Source organism: Malaclemys terrapin, chromosome 7 (assembly GCF_027887155.1).
Source record: "Malaclemys terrapin pileata isolate rMalTer1 chromosome 7, rMalTer1.hap1, whole genome shotgun sequence".
NCBI lineage: Eukaryota > Metazoa > Chordata > Testudines > Emydidae > Malaclemys > Malaclemys terrapin.
The window spans coordinates 29,862,728-29,879,820 of record NC_071511.1 but is presented as its reverse complement, the minus strand read 5'-3'; the positions used below and the strand labels follow the sequence as shown (position 1 = coordinate 29,879,820).

Genomic DNA, 17,093 nt, shown 5'->3' with positions numbered 1-17,093 from the left:
GTTCCCATATTCCAGGGGCATCCAACCAGGCATTCAAAAGCAAAGCTGCCTGGGTGGTGGGTCTTGCCCAGATGTGCAGGGTCCAGCTGATCACCAGATTGAGGGCTGGGAAGGAATTTTCCCCAGGTCAGATTGGCAGGGACCTTGGGGTTTTCACCTTCCTCTGTGGCATGGATCACCTGCTAGGATCATCTGGGCATCTGTCACATCAATTCCCTGCCATCGCAAGGGCCTTGGGGACCGTTCTCTGCCCAGGGCTCACAACAGATTAGTCTCCTGAGGACTGACATGCTTTGGTCTAACTCAAATCACTGGAGTCAATACAGAGGTAAGAGGGTGGAACTGAATGGCTTGTGATAGTCAAGAGCATCAGCCTGGATGATCTATTGGTCCCTTCTGGCCTTGAACTCTATGAATCATCAAGTAGAAATCCGCCACTCCAGCTTTCTTTTTCTCATCAACTAGCCAAAGAGCGAGCAGAGGACAAGGCAGCAGGAATATGTCCCAGGTCCACTGTGGGTTATAAGGAACGTAAGGGAATGGATCCACTGGTGGCTCAGGGGGAGGAGATGCTGGGTTGTCTGTTTTTGGGGTGGGGGGGTCTCTTCCCCAGCTTCTAGACCCCAAGAATTCAGAGATGGCTCTTGGCCCAGTGTTGAGCTTAAAGCTGAAGTCCCAGTAAGAAACTACAGGGATCCCTGTTTCCTCTCCCTGCTTCAATTGGGCCATCTTAGACGTGCCATTACCTGTTCAGAGGATGGGGTGGGATTGGGAATCAAGGCTCCTGGGTTCTAGTCCCAGCTGTAGCTGGGGCCAGAAGTGAGGACTGCTGGGGAGCAGGGATGCAAACACACCATCCAGGGTTGCAGCTAAAGGGAGTTCCCAGCCACTAGTGTCAGCTTATGCTCCTCCCTCTTCCAGCCCATGATTTTGGGTGCCGGTGGTGCCCCCTGCTGGCTAATCCACAGCCTGTATATTACACTCCATGCCCTCTCCCACCCCACATGCACCCTCTATTTGTTTCCCCTCCCTCACCCCCCATTATCCTGCAGAGGCATCTCTGCTCCAGGCTGCCTTAACTCCAGTCATCAAGCAAGAGGCCAGGATTGTGTGAGAAGAGCTTTCATGTGTCCCACAGCAAGGCCCTCCTCCCCCCAATCTCTCCCCAGCAGGAGGGCAGCTACTTGCAAGGACACAGGACATGCCCCTCCCTTTGCACAGAAGGGGGGATGTTAACAGCGCTTGGGCCACCCAGCTGGCATTGGACCTGCCCCACCAGGGTGTTGTGGCCTCCTCCCCCCAAGAAATAGAACCCCATTCACTGGAGAGGAGTTGTTTTTATTAATCCTGTTTACATCTCAAACACCCATTGAACAGCTGGCAGAAACACCCTGCAGGAAAGATACAACCCCCTTGCTCCACTGTCATCCCCAGGAGCCCTGAGGTTCCTTCCTGCTTTCCCTTCCCCACCAGTGAGGGTCAGGATTCAACATGCTCAAGCCCCAGGAGAGGCATTTTAAAGACAACCTTCGCACAGAGCAGGCCTCTGGGCAAGGAGACAACAGCTATTCATGGTTCCTAAAGCAGGCAGAGGGGCTCCAGTGCTGTATCTACAACCCCTTTGACTGTTAAATGTCCCCAAAAGGGGGGTTAAACAATCTGCGCCATTCAGAGGACTTGACATACAGCCTTTTTCCAGGGCGGGAAGAGCCAGAGATGTGTGTGCACAGACCCTATGTTCTGAGAGCTGTATGGGGAACAGGCTCAGTGAAGGATCTACAGTACTTCGTGGGGGTGGCAGTGGACACCTACTACTTCCTCCTGTTTTCCAAGAGCCATGGCCCTGCTCCTGTTACCCTTAGACACCTTAATGGGCCCTGCAGAGATCTGTGACTTCTTTCATGTGGCACCCTTTCCCCCACCAATGAGGGGCTGCAATGGCTAGAGAGAGAACTAGTTACTGAGAAGGCTGTTGGAAACATCACCCAGCTGCTGCTGCATGAGCAGTAGAGGAGGCAATTCTGAGCGCTAAGTGAGCTCTGTGTCTCAGGGAAAAGGGCTTTCCTAAAGGACAGGCTGCTGGGAGCTGTGGCACTTTCAACATACAAATATCACTGGAAGGTGGTAGTGGTGAGTTGAACCCACAGCCCTAGCCCTCGGCTATATATTAACACACAGACCATGAAGGAGTTAATAAGCATGCAGAGTGGCACCAGCTTTGGGAATTTAAAGAGACAGTGCCAGCTGGTCGCAAGGACCTCCTGAGTCTTCTATGAAAGTGACTGCAGCCCAGGGGAGCAGAGGTGGCTTTCCAGGGAAACAGGGAGAACCTCATTAATATAGAGCCAGCTAGCGGCATGGCCAGTGCTGCATCATGCAGGAGTGTGGCAAACGTGGCTGAGAATCCTGCAAGATAGTCCACTGTCATCTTTAACAGAGGTGTGACCAGCAGAGACTACATCTCCCAGCAGCCAATGCTCCTCCCTGCTGACCGAAGGATCACAGCTAGTAGCAGTTACTAGCAGAGCACCTGTCCTTTGAAAGAGGGAGCCTGTTACAGAAACGTGGAGCATTGCATGCTGGGATTTGTAGTCTGTGTGGGGCCTCCAATCCACTCTAGGTTCTATATACATTAAGTGCAGGCCACACCAAACAGACCAATCAAAATGTAATTAGTTTCAGAGCACAGTTGGGAGGCATTGGTGCCAGCTGTTGGAGAGGGGAAAGGAGGAACTGCCAAGCTGGGGAGCGGGGCCCAGTCTAAGTCACCTCAGTGTTGCTGACTTTGTTGATGATACGGGAGCGACGGGGGATGCACTCTAGGTCGAACTTGCTCTCGTAGATGGTGGGGCAGAGATGCCAGCGATTGTCCCGGTAGATGCCTAGGTAGGTGTAGACATCGGGCTTGTAGGAGAGCAGGCACTTGACGCCAGTGCCCCGGATGGCAGCGTCCGCATCCATCACCTTCTCCTCGTCGGTGAAGTCATCTGTGTAGATGCAGATGACATGCTTGCGGTCCGAGTTGGGGTAGCAGGGGCTGACTTTGGCCACCCCAAAGTGCCCCTCCAACACGGAGCGGGCGATGCCACTCCAGGCATGGTCCACCTTGAAGCCGGTGTCCAGGTGCATCAGCCACTTGCCGGTAAGGACGCAGTGGTTGAGTGCCAGCTCGCGGATAGTGTCGAAGGTGACATGGCGCCCACTGATCTGGAGCCGCTCCCAGGCCTCCTGCAGCCCCACCACATCACCTGACTCTGGACAGTAGTTTGGACCATAGATGGCAATCCAGCCCACAGGCTCAGTGCGGCGCTCAGGGTCCCCAAAACGAGACACCCGCGAGGGCTGGTAGGTCTGCAGCCACTCCTCGAACTCGGCCCGTGGGGTCTTTCGTGCATCAAACACCACCCAGGGGTCCATGTCGGCTGCCATGGACTCAGCGGCCAGGTGCTCGGCCGAGAAGGCCCCTCCCTTCCCCATATCACCATCGTCCTGGTCTGACATCGCTCACTGGCTGGTGGAAGGATGGAACCTAGGATGGAAGGGTCAGGGAGATTGGAAGCAACACGATGATGTACCATCTAGCCCAATCTCCACAGCAGGACCTTGACCAGAATCAACTGCTAGAGTACACCCCCCAGGACCCTGCCCAGTATGAATAGAGATTCCCCCACTCCCATTAGTATCCCTGATCTCCTTCAGGACTCTGCCCACTATGGATGGAGACCCCCATTAGCTCCCATCCCCACACAGCAGGACTGTCCCCTATAGCCCATCCCAGAGGCTCTTGCCCACTGTTGATTGAGACACCCCATTAGTTCCCACCCATGAACCAGAATAATTTACCTGTGTTCGTGGGCTGCTGGGGAAGTGAACACAATGCAGGATGGGTATCCAAATGCAGGATGAGCAATCAAGGGCTTGGAACGAGCAACACTAATGTAAAGGCCACCTGGAAACGCAACTGAGGACCTGTGTGGCAGTGCTTGGCAGGCTGCCTGCTGTACATACCCCACAAAGATGCTGCTTCAACTTTCCTATTAAAGAAAAATCATGGCTCACCGTGGAGGACAGAGAGCAGAGCACACTACATGATCTGTACAGCTCAGTTAGAAACACTACCATGCCAACAGGGTATAAGCTCCAGATCCCCCACTGTGTCTTTTAAACTTGTCCTAGATCAGCCGCACTCAGCCATTTCCCCACTGGGACCCTTCCCCACATAGCACAGTGGGAAAGGCAGGGGGCATGACACAAACACTTCATGTACTGAGGCCAGCAAAATCCATTCCTTTGTCAGGCCAAGACCGCTTGAATTGGCTTGTCCCGTACCACTTAGCGATTCTTGCCCACCCTGAAGATCCCTAGATTGTCATAGCACAGTGTCAACTTGAGGATTATGACTCTTCTCCTCTCAAGAGATGCTGCTGGTGGTACAGAATGAGATATGTCCCACCTCAAGGGGCTTTAAGGAGAGACAGTGGGAGTTAGTATCATTAACCTCTTTATTACAGATGGGATAAACTGAAATGCTGAAAGGGATTCACCCACCCAGCAGCTCTGAAGCAGAGCTGGGAAGAGAACCCAGGAGTCCTGCTTCCCTCCCCCCCATTCTAACCCACCAGAGCCCACTCCCTCCCCCCAAAAGCTGGGAAGGGAACCCAGGAGTCCTACCCCCCCATTCTAACCCACCAGAGCCCACTTCCCCCACCCCCCCCAAAAAAGCTGCAAAGAACCCAGGAGTCCTGCCCCCCCCATTCTAACCCACGAGAGCCCACTCTCTCCCCCCAAAAGCTAGGAAGAACCCAGGAGTCCTGCCCCCCTCTCACTCTGAGCGAACGCGGAGCAAAGCCCGCGGGCACCTCCAGGGCTGCACACGGCGGCAGGGGACACCCCTCCGGCGCGCCCGCCAGGCCCCCTCCTCCCCACGCAGCGCCGCTGGGCCCCTCCCGAGACAGCTCCGCAAGCGCCCGCCAGGGCTAAGCCTCACCGGCCCCTTCCCACGCTCAGCTCCCGACCGCCCCCATACTGCAGCCCCCCCGCTCCGCCTCACACGGGGGTAACGGCCACGGGGGCGGGGCCTCGGCCTAACCCGGATGGGGAAACGCGGAGCCAGGAGGGATGAAGTGAGAGACCCGGATGTGGTACGGTGGTGTAGGAGGGGCTAATCAGAGAGTGGGCGGGGGCTATCGTACGGAAGAGGATTCTCTGGGGCTGGGGGCGGGGCTAAAACAACCAATCCGCTCCAGCCTGAGCCCCTCCCCCCGCCCAGCAGTTTGTGGCTGTGACTCCAGCGCGCTCTGCGGTCCCTGTGCGTGCGCAGGCTCGTGGGGCTGGACTGCGGCCAAGACACCGCAGCTGGGTTTAGTGGCCCATGGCGGAAAGGCGAGCAAGGCATCGCAGAGGGCCCCAAGCCAGTGGCAGGCTCATAGCCTGACCCTGAGCGGTGTTCGGTGGGAGTAATGGGTGTTAAACCCCCGCTGGGGCCATTATACAGAGACTCCTCACCCGGTGCAACCACCTCTGGGATGGGACACAGGCTGTTTATACAGGGCTCCCTTGCCCAGCACTGAGATGTAGCGGGGTAGGGCACGTGGCTGAGAGGGGGAAAGAGTCAAAGACATTCCCTCTGGGGCATCTGGCGTTGGCCACTGTTGGAAGACAAGATACCTTTAGTCTGACCCAGTGTGGCCGTTCTTACATACATCAGTGCAAAAGCAAAGTCCCTCTGCCATCCTTAGTGTTCCAGGAGAACCTCAGATCCATGGATAGCGATCTGTGGAACTCAATCTACCTGCTCAGGGAAAGGGAGCTTGCCTCAGACCCGCCATAGGAAGGTGGGGAGGGCACAGGGACTTCATAGCCCCCCCATCTCTGGTGGTGGGGGCCAACCTGGGACACCATGGATCCTCCATCTTCCAGGGATGGGGAGCAAGCAATCCCAGGGAGCCCATGTCTCAGGAACTGGGTGGCTCTTGGAGGGCCTCCATAGCCTGGTGATGGGGGACCCCAGGACCCTTTGGCATGGAGGAGGGGCTGTAAGATCTGCTTTCTCTGGGATGGCTGGAAGAGGGAGAAGAGAGGAGGCAGAATAGCAGATGGAGGATACCAGTCCTGGTGGCTGGTAGAGAGAGTAGAGTTGTGGGCCCCTAGGTCCTGGTACTGCGGGAAGGGGGACCCTGAGGCAGGGGGGAGACACTGGAGGTGGCATTGGAGGACCCCGTCCTGTGAGAACGGAGAAATGCGGTGGGAGGGGGAGATTGGGGGCGGGGGACGGAAAGTCACAGGGGGGCACCTGTGCTAAGGGCGAGGGGGGCCCCAGCGCGCGCGGGGGGGGGGGGAGGGCTGGAAAAGGGAGGAGTCCGGGGGGAAGGGCAATGGATGGAGTCAGCCCGGCGCTGGCCTGTTCCGGTGGCGCTAGGCGCTAGGACCCAGGCGGCCGGTGTGGCGGCGGGCGACTCCGGGAGCCGGCGGGGCGGAGCGCGGCGGGGCGGGCTGGGGTCGCTGCTGCCGCTGCTGGAGACTGAGCCTGAGCCCGAGCCCCGCGATGCCGAGCAAAAAAAAGAAATACAACGCGCGCTTCCCGCCGGTGAGTGCGGGTCCGAGCCCCCGGCTGGCACCCCCAGCCCCCGGGCCGGCCTAGCCCCCCCCGGCACCCCCAGCCCCCGGGCCGGCCTAGCCCCCCCCCCGGCACTCCCACCCCCCCGGGCCGGCCTAGCGCCCCCCGGCACCCCCAACCCCACCCCCCCGGGCCGGCCTAGCGCCCCAGCACAGCCAACCCCCGGGCCGGCCTAGCGCCCCCCCCGGCACCCCCAACCCCACCCCCCCGGGCCGGCCTAGCACCCCCGGCACTCCCACCCCCCCGGGCCGGCCTAGCGCCCCCCCCCCGGCACCCCCAACCCCCCCCCCCCCGGGCCGGCCTAACGTCCCCCCCCGGCACCCCCAACCCCACCCCCCCGGGCCTAGCCCCCCGGTACCCCCAACCTCACCCCCCCGGGCCTAGCGCTCCCCCCCCAGCACCCTAACCCCAACCCCCGGGACGGCCTAGCTCCCCGGCATCCCTAACCCAACCCCCGGGGCTGGCCTAACCTACCCACAGGCACCCCTTAACACCGTCTCCCTGGGCTGGCCTAGTGCCCCCTGGTACCTCCAGCCCTCGGACTGGCCAAGCTCCCCAACCCCCCCAACCCGACTCCCCCCCCCCCCCCCCCCCGGGCCAGCCTAGCTCTCCCTGGCACCCCCAACCACAGCCCTTGGGCCAGCTTAGTTCTCCCTGGCACCCGCAACAACACCCCCTGGTCTGTCCTAGCGCCCCCCCCCCCCAGCACCCCTAACCCAACCTGCTCCCGACCTAGTGCACCCCCCCCCCCACAGCACCCCTAATCTGACACACACACCCTGGCACCCCTAACCTGACCCTCCCCCTGGGCCGGCCTAGCCCACCCACAGGCACCCCTTAACCCCGTCTCCCCAGGCTGGCCTAGCACCCCCTGGCACCCTTAATCCAACCTCTCTGGTCCAGCATGTCACCCCTGGGCCGGTCTAGCCCACTCGTGGGCAATCCTCATACTCATGCCCCTGTTCCAATCCTTCTGGGCCCAGCCTAGCCCCCAACACCCCATAAGCCGCTCTCCCCACACCGCTGGGTCAGCCTGAGCCCCTGTGAACCCCGCATCCTCCCCCACACCAGGTCTGGCCTAGCTCACTCCTTTCCCAGCAAGTCCAGCCCACCAGCCTCTTTTTTCCAAAGCCTGGACCTATCCCCCCAGGCCCAGTTTTCCTCTTCCTCCCTTTACTGGCCCCAGTCCAACATTGTCTCCTTCCCCCATAGGGATGCTTCTGCTGCCTCCTCTTTTATAGGGTCCCCTGTGCACTTCAGAGACATACTTGGACTCTCCACTTCTCCCTATAGTGTGTGCCTCCTATATAGGACTCCCCTGCTGACCCATAAGGATGTTCCTGCTACCCTCTTCCCCCTACAGGGATCCCCACAGCCCCATATAGGGATTCCTCCCCATACCACCCACTGCTAATCCCCACAAGGATGCCCCTTCCCTCTGAAGTCCCTTCCCCCTATGATCTGGCCTCATTATGTTGATCTCCCACCTCTTCAGGGATCCTCTGGCAACCCCCTCCCTGATGAAGTCTCATCTCCCCTCCCATGACCTCTCTGGTCAGTGCACCCAATCCATATAGGGGTCTGGCTCTTCATGAACACCCCCTAACTATAATGAACTGCCTCCCTCACCCAAAGGCTCTCTTTTCCCACTCCCCCAAAGGATGATGAATTCCCCACACCTATCCTTTGGGACACCATCTCTGGTGGGCCAATGGGGGAATGTGTTCAGACTATCTTGTCCAGTGAGACTGTGGTCTGCCTTAGGATTCCTGGGTTCTATCCCTGGTTCTGGGTGGCGAGTAGGGTCTAGTGGGTTACAGCATGGCCAGAGGGGTCGGGGGGAAGGCGGGTTGCACGGGAGCCAGGACTCCTGGGTTCTAACCCAAGCACTGCCATGTGTGCTGTCCTAGTAAGGGTGGAAGGGACACTTCCCTCTGCTCCCCTTTCCATAAAATGGGTTCATTCCGGACTCGCCTCCCCGGGGACTCTACTGTAGGATGGAGGACCTCAGTCAAAAGTGGGAAAGGTTCTTATTGGAATGGCAGGAGGGGGCTGCTACTGTGGAAGAAGTGGATAGATTTACTGTTTATAGGCCTCCTTTTTCCCTGGGATTCAGTGGGGCCTACTCACACCACAAAGCACTCCTTTTCTATCTCGGTCACATATTCAGCACTGGGGTAGGATGGGAGCTGAAAGCAGCCTGGTCAGTTTCACCTTCTCTTCCCTGTCAGTTTCATTTCCTCCTTTCCTGGGTTGGGGTCCCTGATGCCTCCCCCGCATCAAATGACTGAAATCTGCTTTGCCATCCTCAAATGATTAAAAATCTGGGATCAGGCCCTTAAAAAACATGATTAAGAAAAAATCAATGGGGGGGTGTATTTTGTTTGCCTTTTGCTCTGGGGAGGAGCTTTTAAGGGTCAAGATGATAAGCTTCAAATAAAAGCTGTGATTCTCCCTGAATCTCTTGAGTCAACAAGCTGGGGATTTATACTGTGAAATTGATGGTAAGATCATGAGAGTTGGCAGCACTGAATCTAGCCCCCATCCCCCTTCAGTTCCCAAAGCTACGGTTCAGACTTTGTGGTTAAGACTGGGGCTGGATGGGCTGGAGATCTGTGTTCAGTGCCTGGCTGTGCTATATATTCCCTCTGTGACTTTGGGCAAGACATGTCTCTTGAAAAAAGCAACAGAGGGTCCTGTGGCACCTTTGAGACTAACAGAAGTATTGGGAGCATAAGCTTTCGTGGGTAAGAACCTCACTTCTTCAGATGCAAGTAATGGAAATCTCCAGAGGCAGGTATAAATCAGTATGGAGATAAGGAGGTTAGTTCAATCAGGGAGGGTGAGGTGCTCTGCTAGCAGTTGAGGTGTGAACACCAAGGGAAGAGAAACTGCTTCTGTAGTTGGATAGCCATTCACAGTCTTTGTTTAATCCTGATCTGATGGTGTCAAATTTGCAAATGAACTGGAGCTCAGCAGTTTCTTTTTGGAGTCTGGTCCTGAAGTTTTTTTGCTGTAAGATGGCTACTTTTACATCTGCTATTGTGTGGCCAGGGAGGTTGAAGTGTTCTCCTACAGGTTTTTGTATATTGCCATTCCTGATATCTGACTTGTGTCCATTTATCCTCTTGCGTAGTGACTGTCCAGTTTGGCCAATGTACATAGCAGAGGGGCATTGCTGGCACATGATGGCATATATAACATTGGTGGACATACAGGTGAATGAGCTGGTGATGCTGTAGCTGACCTGGTTAGGTCCTGTGATGGTGTTGCTGGTGTAGATATGTGGGCAGAGTTGGCATCAAGGTTTGTTGCATGGGTTGGTTCCTGAGTTAGAGTTGTTATGGTGCGGTGTGTGGTTGCTGGTGAGAATATGCTTAAGGTTGGCGGGTTGTCTGTGGGCGAGGACTGGCCTACCTCTCAAGGTCTGTGAAAGTGAGGGATCATTGTCCAGGATGGGTTGTAGATCACTGATGATGCGTTGGAGAGGTTTAAGCTGAGGACTGTAGGTGATGGCCAGTGGAGTTCTGTTGGTTTCTTTTTTGGGCCTGTCTTGTAGCAGGAGGTTTCTGGGTACACGTCTGGCTCTGTTGATTTGTTTCTTTATTTCCTTGTGTGGGTATCGTAGTTTTGAGAATGCTTGGTGAAGATCTTGTAGGTATTGGTCTCTGTCTGAGGGGTTGGAGCAGATGCGGTTGTACCTCAGCGCTTGGCTGTAGACGATGGATCGTGTGGTGTGTCCGGGGTGGAAGCTGCCCGCCAACCTTAAGCATATTCTCACCAGCAACCACACACCGCACCATAACAACTCTAACTCAGGAACCAACCCATGCAACAAACCTCGATCCAGCCCTAGGTCGGGGACTGGCTGGTTCCAGGGGGCATGGAATGGGATCTGGGGCCTTTTGCTGTTAGGGCAGGAGACTGGCTGGTTCAGGGGAAAGGGGAATGGGGAATGAGTTAAGGTGCCTTTCCCCCTCTAGGGGGCGCTCTCTCTGGTCCACATAGCCATGTTCCTGGCTCTGACTTTTGATAGGAGGGTGGGGCCCTGGGGACAGTTCATAACACCCCACCCCTGATATTAACTAATTCCTCTCGTCTCCCCTCCAGGCCCGGATCAAGAAGATCATGCAGACGGATGAGGAGATTGGGAAGGTGGCCGCTGCCGTCCCTGTCATTATATGTATCCTTGGGAGTGCTGTGGTGCCCAGCTCCCACTCCTGAAACCCCAATTGCCGCCTTGTGCTCCGGCCAATCCTAGGGGATCTCCCTCCCAGACAGGCTTGGTTCATCATCCTGTAGGTTTCATTGCCCTGGCTGGTGGCTAATTACAACAACAGGTTAGACAGAGAATCAGAGGCAGCTCATCTAGTGGTTCAAGTGGCGGGAGGAGGATGGGAGTCAGAACTCCTGGGTTCTGTCCGAGCTCTGGGAGGGAGTGGTCTTAGACTGGGGCGATGGGAGGGACTGGGAGCCAGGTCTCCTGGTTCTATCCCCACGTCTGGGAGGGGAGGAGGGCTAGTGGGTCAGAGCAGGATGGGGGATGGCTGGAAGCCAGGACTCTTGGGTTCTATCCGCATGAACTATGATCCGAGTACAGAGGTGGGCAAACTACGACCTGCAGGCCACATCCAGCCCGTGGGACCGTCCTGCCCAAGCTCCTGGCCCGGGAGGCTAGCCCCGGCCCCTCCTCCACTGTTCCCCCTCCCCCGCAGCCTCAGCTCGCTCGTTCTGCCATCAGCGTAATGCTCTGGGCGGTGGGCTGTGAGCTCCTGGGGCAGTGCAGCTGCAGAGCCCGGCCTGACCCGGTCTCTGTGCTGCGTGGTGGCAGTGGTGGCGTGGCCCAGTTCCGGGTGAGGGGGGTTGGATAGAGGGCAGGGGAGTTCGGGGTGGTGGGCAGGGGGCGGGGATGTGGATAGGGGTCGGGGGGGAACTGGGGTTGAATGGGGGCAGGGGTCCCGGGGGGGCAGTCAGGAAGGAGTGGGGGTTGGATGGGATGGCAGGGGCGGTCAGGGGTTTTGGGGCAGTCAGGGGACTAGGAGAAGGGGTGGTTGGATGGGGCAGGGATCCCAGGGGGCTGTCAGGAAAGAAAGGAGGGGTTGGATGGGGCGGCGGAGCTCCGGGGGTGGTCAGGGGACAGGGAGTGGGGGTATGTGGATGGGGAAGGGGTCCCGAGGGGGCTGTCAGGGAACGGGGGGTTGGATGGGGCAGAAGTCCCGGGGGGGGGGGGGGGCACGACCCCCTTCCCTAACTGTCCCTCCATACAATTTATGAAACCCAATGTGGCACTCAGGCCAAAAAGTTTGCCCACCCCTGTCCTAGTACAAGCGGTGTTCTGTTCTGATCCCAGTGCTGAGTTCCCTTAACCCTTGGCTTGCCCTAGCCCGGGCGCTGGAGCTCTTCCTGGAGTCGCTCCTCAGGAAGGCCTGTCAGGTGACACAGTCCAGAAATGCCAAGACCATGACCACCTCCCACCTGTAAGTACCCTACTTCCACCTGCATTCCCCCCTCTTCTGCCCAGCTGGGGACTTTTTGACCTAATCCCTGCAGTACTGGAGCAAGGAAATGCCAGATCTACTCCACAAGCAGACCTGCCCCGCTACGGACAGACTTCTCTCACTTTTCTTGGAGCAGGGGGCTGGGAGCCAGGACTCCTGGGTTCTGTTCCCCGCTTTGCCACCAACTCACTGTGGCACTTCTGGACAGTCCCTTCCTCTGTGCCTCAGTTTCCCCCCTTTTCAACTGGGGGGAGGCAGGGGTGAAGCTCATGGAGGTAATGGTGATTAGTGTTGTTATGGAGGGGTAAGGGGTGGCTTTAAACCCTGCATCCCCAGCTGGGATGGATACACAATGGGGGGTCTCTAGTAGCCCTCAGGAAGCCAATAGGGGCTGGGGGTCAGGTCCCCAGGATTTCTGGGGTTGGGGGTGCTACAGTCCCCTCCCCCAGAGTCTGAGCTGCTCTCCGCTCCCTGCAGGAAGCAGTGCATAGAGCTGGAGCAGCAGTTCGACTTCCTCAAGGATCTGGTGGCCTCGGTGCCTGACATGCAGGGAGATGTGGAGGATAACCACGCTGAGGGCGAGAAGGTCTCCAGGAGGTGGGCAGTAGGAGGCGCTGTGCTACAGGGAGAGGGGCAAGGGCTCAGTAGGGGGTGCTCTTCCCTTGCACCCTGTGCTGGCCGATGTCCCAATGTGCCACCATGGGCACTGTGCTACAGGGAATGAGGCAGGGGCTCAGTAGGGGGCACTCTCCCCTCACAGCCAGGGCTGGCCTTGATGCCCCATTGTGCTGCAGGGAGCGGGTGGGACTCAGTACCGGATGTGCCCCCTTTCAGTCACTGCTGGCCCCAGCACAGCACTAGGGGGCACTGTGCTGCAGAGAGACACCGACAGATGGTGGTCACTACAGATGCGATCACACTTCACTAAGAATCTGGAAACGAACTCCAGTGTCCTAGCTCAATTCCCATTCTGCTGATTCCATTCTGCCTCCCAAAACCCCTGCTCTGCCATCAGAACTCAGTGTGGGGCTTCTCTTTGCTTCCTACCCCGAACCCATGCCGTGTTGCTGTGTGCTGTTACCCAGCCACCATGCCACACACCAGAGATGTCTACACTCCAGTAATGTGGCAAAGCGATTCCTAAATACCTCTTCCCCGTTGCATCCCACGGGGGATTGGGACATGTCGTAGGTGACTGTCCCAGTAGGGAGTGCTGTGGCTGGATTGGGAGCTGGGAGGTGGAACCCCAAAGCGTTGCTGTAGATCATTGGGGTGGTATGTGGCCAGGGAGCCCTGGTGTGGAGTCAGGGGACTGGGTGGGTGACCCTTGGGTGCGGTCAAGAGATTCCTTCTGCACCAATCTCTGCTGGAGCCCCCATCCGTTGGCAGTGCCCCAATGACTCCTTGGTCTCTCTCCGGATGCAGGGGCCGGAAGCCGGGCAGTGGGCGGAAGAACGGCGGCACTGGCAGCAAAGGAAAGGACCCAAAGCAGTCAGGCACGGACTCCGAGCAGGAGGTGAATCTGGCAGGAGGTGTCTCCCAGCCCGCAGGCTCCGTCCTGCATGCAGCAGTGCCCCGTCCTGGCTGAGCCTTGCTGAGGTGCATGGGGAGCTGAGTGAAGGGGGTAGTCCCCCATGGGGCACAGATGGTGAAGGGTCTGGAATGCCCATCCCCTCCCCCTGTCTTAGGAGGTTCCTCTCCTGGCTGCCTCCCTGTATGATCTATGGGCTGAGTATCCCAGGAGGGGTGTAGGGTCTGGTGGTTACAGCAGGGGGCGATGCTGAGAGCCAGGACTCTTGAGTTCTATTTCGACCCGGGGTGAGTCCCTTTCCCCTCTCTCTGCTTCAGTTACCCATGAGGCCAGCTCTGGGGAGCATCAGTCACTGTGTCCCTCAGGTGGTGCCATCTCCATGCTGAGTTCTCTGCTTACCCTGCCCCCACAGGAGGATTCTGAGGACAGCGAGAGTGATGGGGAGGAGGAGACGTCCCAGTCCACGCCCCCCAGCCGCCCCACCACCCACTTCCCCAGGTACGAATCGGGGCCTGTCCAGTCAGGATCCAGAGGGCCTCCCATGCTCAGTAGTGCTGACAGGCTGGGCAGTGGCTGCCTGGTGCTTAGATCTTGGGCTGGGGGGACAAGACTTCTGGGTTCTATCCCTGATTCAGGGATGGGAGTGGGATCTAGTGGTTAGAGCAGAGCACTAGCTACTTAAGGGTAGTGATAACTAGAAACCTAATAGCAGTAAGTATGATCCAGATGGAGCCTGATCCCTGTTACAGGGGTGGGGGCATACCTGGTTGGATGGGCCTCTCGCCCCGATGGAGGGGGTGGCTACCAGACTGTATGGGACTATGGGTCTAATCCAGGGTGGGGATACTGGAAGGGCCCATGGATCTGATTGGGCCAAGGGTTGGGATGAGGAAGGTGGGGTAGATCTCCCCTCCCCCACAATAACCTTCTTCCTTCTCCCCTCCCTGGCTCCAGCTCTCCGGCGCCATATTTGCACTTCACCTGCCCCCCACAGTCCACCATGGCCATGCCCGTCTCCGTGCCCCCGGCCCTGCCTGCCATGATGCCCTCTGCGCCAGCACCCCCCGCCCCAGCGCAGGACGAGGAGGAGGAAGATTATGACTCGTAGCCCCGTTTCCTTTTAGTTTGTTTTAGTTGCTGCATTCGGGGGGGAGGGGGTGGTTCTTAAATTTATTAAAAAAAGAGAGAAAAGCATTTTACCTCCACGTGGTTTGTTTTTATTGTGTCCCTGGGTTGGGCTCGAACCCCTGATTCTCAGAGCCCAGATCGCCTCATCCCTCCCCACTGTGTCATCCCTCTCTGTGGCGCCTTCCCCAACAGACAGAGCATGACTGAGCCAACCCAGTGATTAGCTGCAGGTGTCTCCAGAGATGGGAAATGGGGACAAAACAGCCACCCCAGCTTGTGAAACCTCCCCCCCTTTCATTGTGGCTTGATTTCTCCCTCCTCAGCCCCAAGGAATCAGGGGAGGTCTTTCCCAGAGAGTGTAGGGCTAGCGCTTACATTGGTGTTACGGGTGTGATCCAGGCTTTGTCTAGGACGTTCAGTTCCATTCCAGGCCTCCGTGTTGTCAGTCTGTCAGATCACGGGGTTCTTTGGTGTTGGGTAAGATTTTTTTCAGTGGTGCCCTCAGCTCTGCCCCCACCCAGCAACCATGGTTCTTGGTGGGGGGGCTGAGCTCTATTTTTCTTAGAAGCAGGATATTTGGTTCCACCCCAGCCCTGGTTCGGTGTCCCCCTTTTCTCTGCCCCCAGCACTACTCTCTCAGATCCTGGGGTGGGGGCCTCTTTGTACTGGCTGGTCCTACATCTATTGGAGGAGGGAGGGATACAATGAATCTCACAAGCAGCTTCTCCCCCTGCCCCCCATCACTGCATGTGAAATTCACTTGGCTCTGATGATTGGTTTGGGATGACTCTGAAGTAGGAGGATGTAATTAGAGCGGGAGAAGGAGTCCCCCCCACATGAAAGGACTCAGTGTCTCTGGGCATGTCTATCCTGGGCTTAACTGTATCTGCCACTGGAAGATGGTCCTGTGGTTTCACCCATCAGAATCCCCAACACACACCCAGCTGCCTCAATTTCACCCCCAGGATGGGGGCGAGGAATCTGTGAGCTACCGGGCTTTTAAGCACTCTTTTTAAAAATGAATGTCCCAGGCGCTGTATGTTCTCAATCCTTCATGCCATTTGCATGTCCCCCTCCAAGTGGGACTGGAAGCCAGCACTCTTGGGAAGGGAGTGGGATCTAATAATTAAAGCAGGGAAGTGCTGGGAGCCAGGACTCCTGGGTTCTTTCTCCCTCTCCCTCCCTGTCCTTTCTCTCCCTGGATATTGAGTGGATTCAATCTCCATTCTTTTCTTGCGGATAAACCCCAGGGCTCCATCACCTCACCCATGTGCAGTGTAGTCCTAAGAGGCAGGAATTTCCACAGCGCCTTTTCACACCTATCTGTCCTGTTGGGAATGGGTTGTTTCCATGTGGGCGGTGGGTCCTGGCATCCCTTCAGGACAGGGGTGCTTTAAGCTATCTTGGGGTGGGAGAAATGGGGATGAGGGGTTAAACGCTATGTGGCTTGTGGCCACCTTGAGAGCTGGGATGCTGCGACTTTTAACGCGTTTGTTTGATTTTTTTGTATTGACTCAATAAAGTTCTGATTTCACTAGAATCTGTCCGTGTTTAGGATGAAATTTACAATGGGGTAGTTCTTATTGGAGAAGGGCAACAGAACTGGCCAGGACTCCTGGGTTCTATCCCCAGCTCTGGGAGGGGAATGGGGTCTAGAGGGCTGGGAGCCGGGACTCCTGGATTCTATCCCTAGCTTTGCTACTGATTCAATGTGGCAGGGGAGAGCTTTGTCAGGGTGTTTGGAATGAGCTGTGGGATCCTTGGCAGCTGCAGGGACTGGCTGAGCATCCCTGCTCCCAAACACCAGCCCCATTGGCCTGGACTACATCCCCCAACATTCCCCTCCTGCTTTGGCCTGGGCTATGGCAGTCTCCCTCCCTCCCCCCCCCAACCAGGTGAGATCCCACCCCTCCCCACAATGACATAGGCTGGTAGTTTGTCCCCCTACCCCTGCAGACTGCCCCTTCCCCATCCCCTGCGGCCTGGGCTGAGTCGTCCCCTCTGTACCTCCCCAGATGTGGGAGGCTTAGGGATACCTAGTGCCCATGCCTGCAACCCCACCTTAATCTTGGGTGCCTCTCCCACTCCCCTACAGAGAAGTCATCAAGAGACTAGCTTCTAACCCCCTTCCATCTAACAGTCCCCACACTCCACTGCAGCTCCAGTCTCTTCCCAATCCCCTGGTGCAAGTGCATCCTCCTCTGCAGCACCTGCCTCTCTGTCCCCCAGCTGGGCTGGTGCCCCATCCTCTCTCTCCCAGGGGGAGCAGGGAGGTGGCTGCATCCCTGGGGGGGGGGGTTCGCTCCTTGTTCTAAGTGCC

The 17,093-nt window shown here is 57.4% G+C and overlaps 2 protein-coding genes across 5 annotated transcripts; one reads left to right on the top strand and one right to left on the bottom strand.

Moving 5' to 3' along the window:
- Positions 1–2,655: 2,655 nt before the first annotated feature.
- C7H11orf68 (chromosome 7 C11orf68 homolog) lies at positions 2,656–5,117 on the bottom strand. Of its 3 annotated transcripts, none has more exons than XM_054033989.1 (3): positions 4,988–5,117; positions 3,844–4,462; positions 2,656–3,529 (listed from the first exon to the last, which is right to left on the bottom strand). In XM_054033989.1, exon 3 carries the CDS (start codon positions 3,499–3,501, stop codon positions 2,761–2,763), a length of 741 nt encoding a protein of 246 aa, XP_053889964.1. In that variant the 5' UTR covers positions 3,502–3,529; positions 3,844–4,462; positions 4,988–5,117; the 3' UTR covers positions 2,656–2,760. The 3 variants fall into 3 exon arrangements, with proteins under 3 accessions (XP_053889964.1, XP_053889963.1, XP_053889966.1); XM_054033988.1 differs by having other exon boundaries at positions 3,844–4,034; XM_054033991.1 differs by lacking the exon at positions 4,988–5,117 and adding an exon at positions 4,827–4,925 and having other exon boundaries at positions 3,844–4,034.
- Positions 5,118–6,528: 1,411 nt separating this feature from the next.
- Positions 6,529–16,313, top strand: DRAP1 (DR1 associated protein 1). Of its 2 annotated transcripts, XM_054035546.1 has the most exons (7): positions 6,529–6,586; positions 10,727–10,799; positions 12,000–12,093; positions 12,592–12,711; positions 13,540–13,630; positions 14,058–14,143; positions 14,600–16,313. In XM_054035546.1, exons 1-7 carry the CDS (start codon positions 6,545–6,547, stop codon positions 14,751–14,753), a joined length of 660 nt encoding a protein of 219 aa, XP_053891521.1. In that variant the 5' UTR covers positions 6,529–6,544; the 3' UTR covers positions 14,754–16,313. The 2 variants fall into 2 exon arrangements, with proteins under 2 accessions (XP_053891521.1, XP_053891522.1); XM_054035547.1 differs by lacking the exon at positions 12,592–12,711.
- Positions 16,314–17,093: the final 780 nt, after the last annotated feature.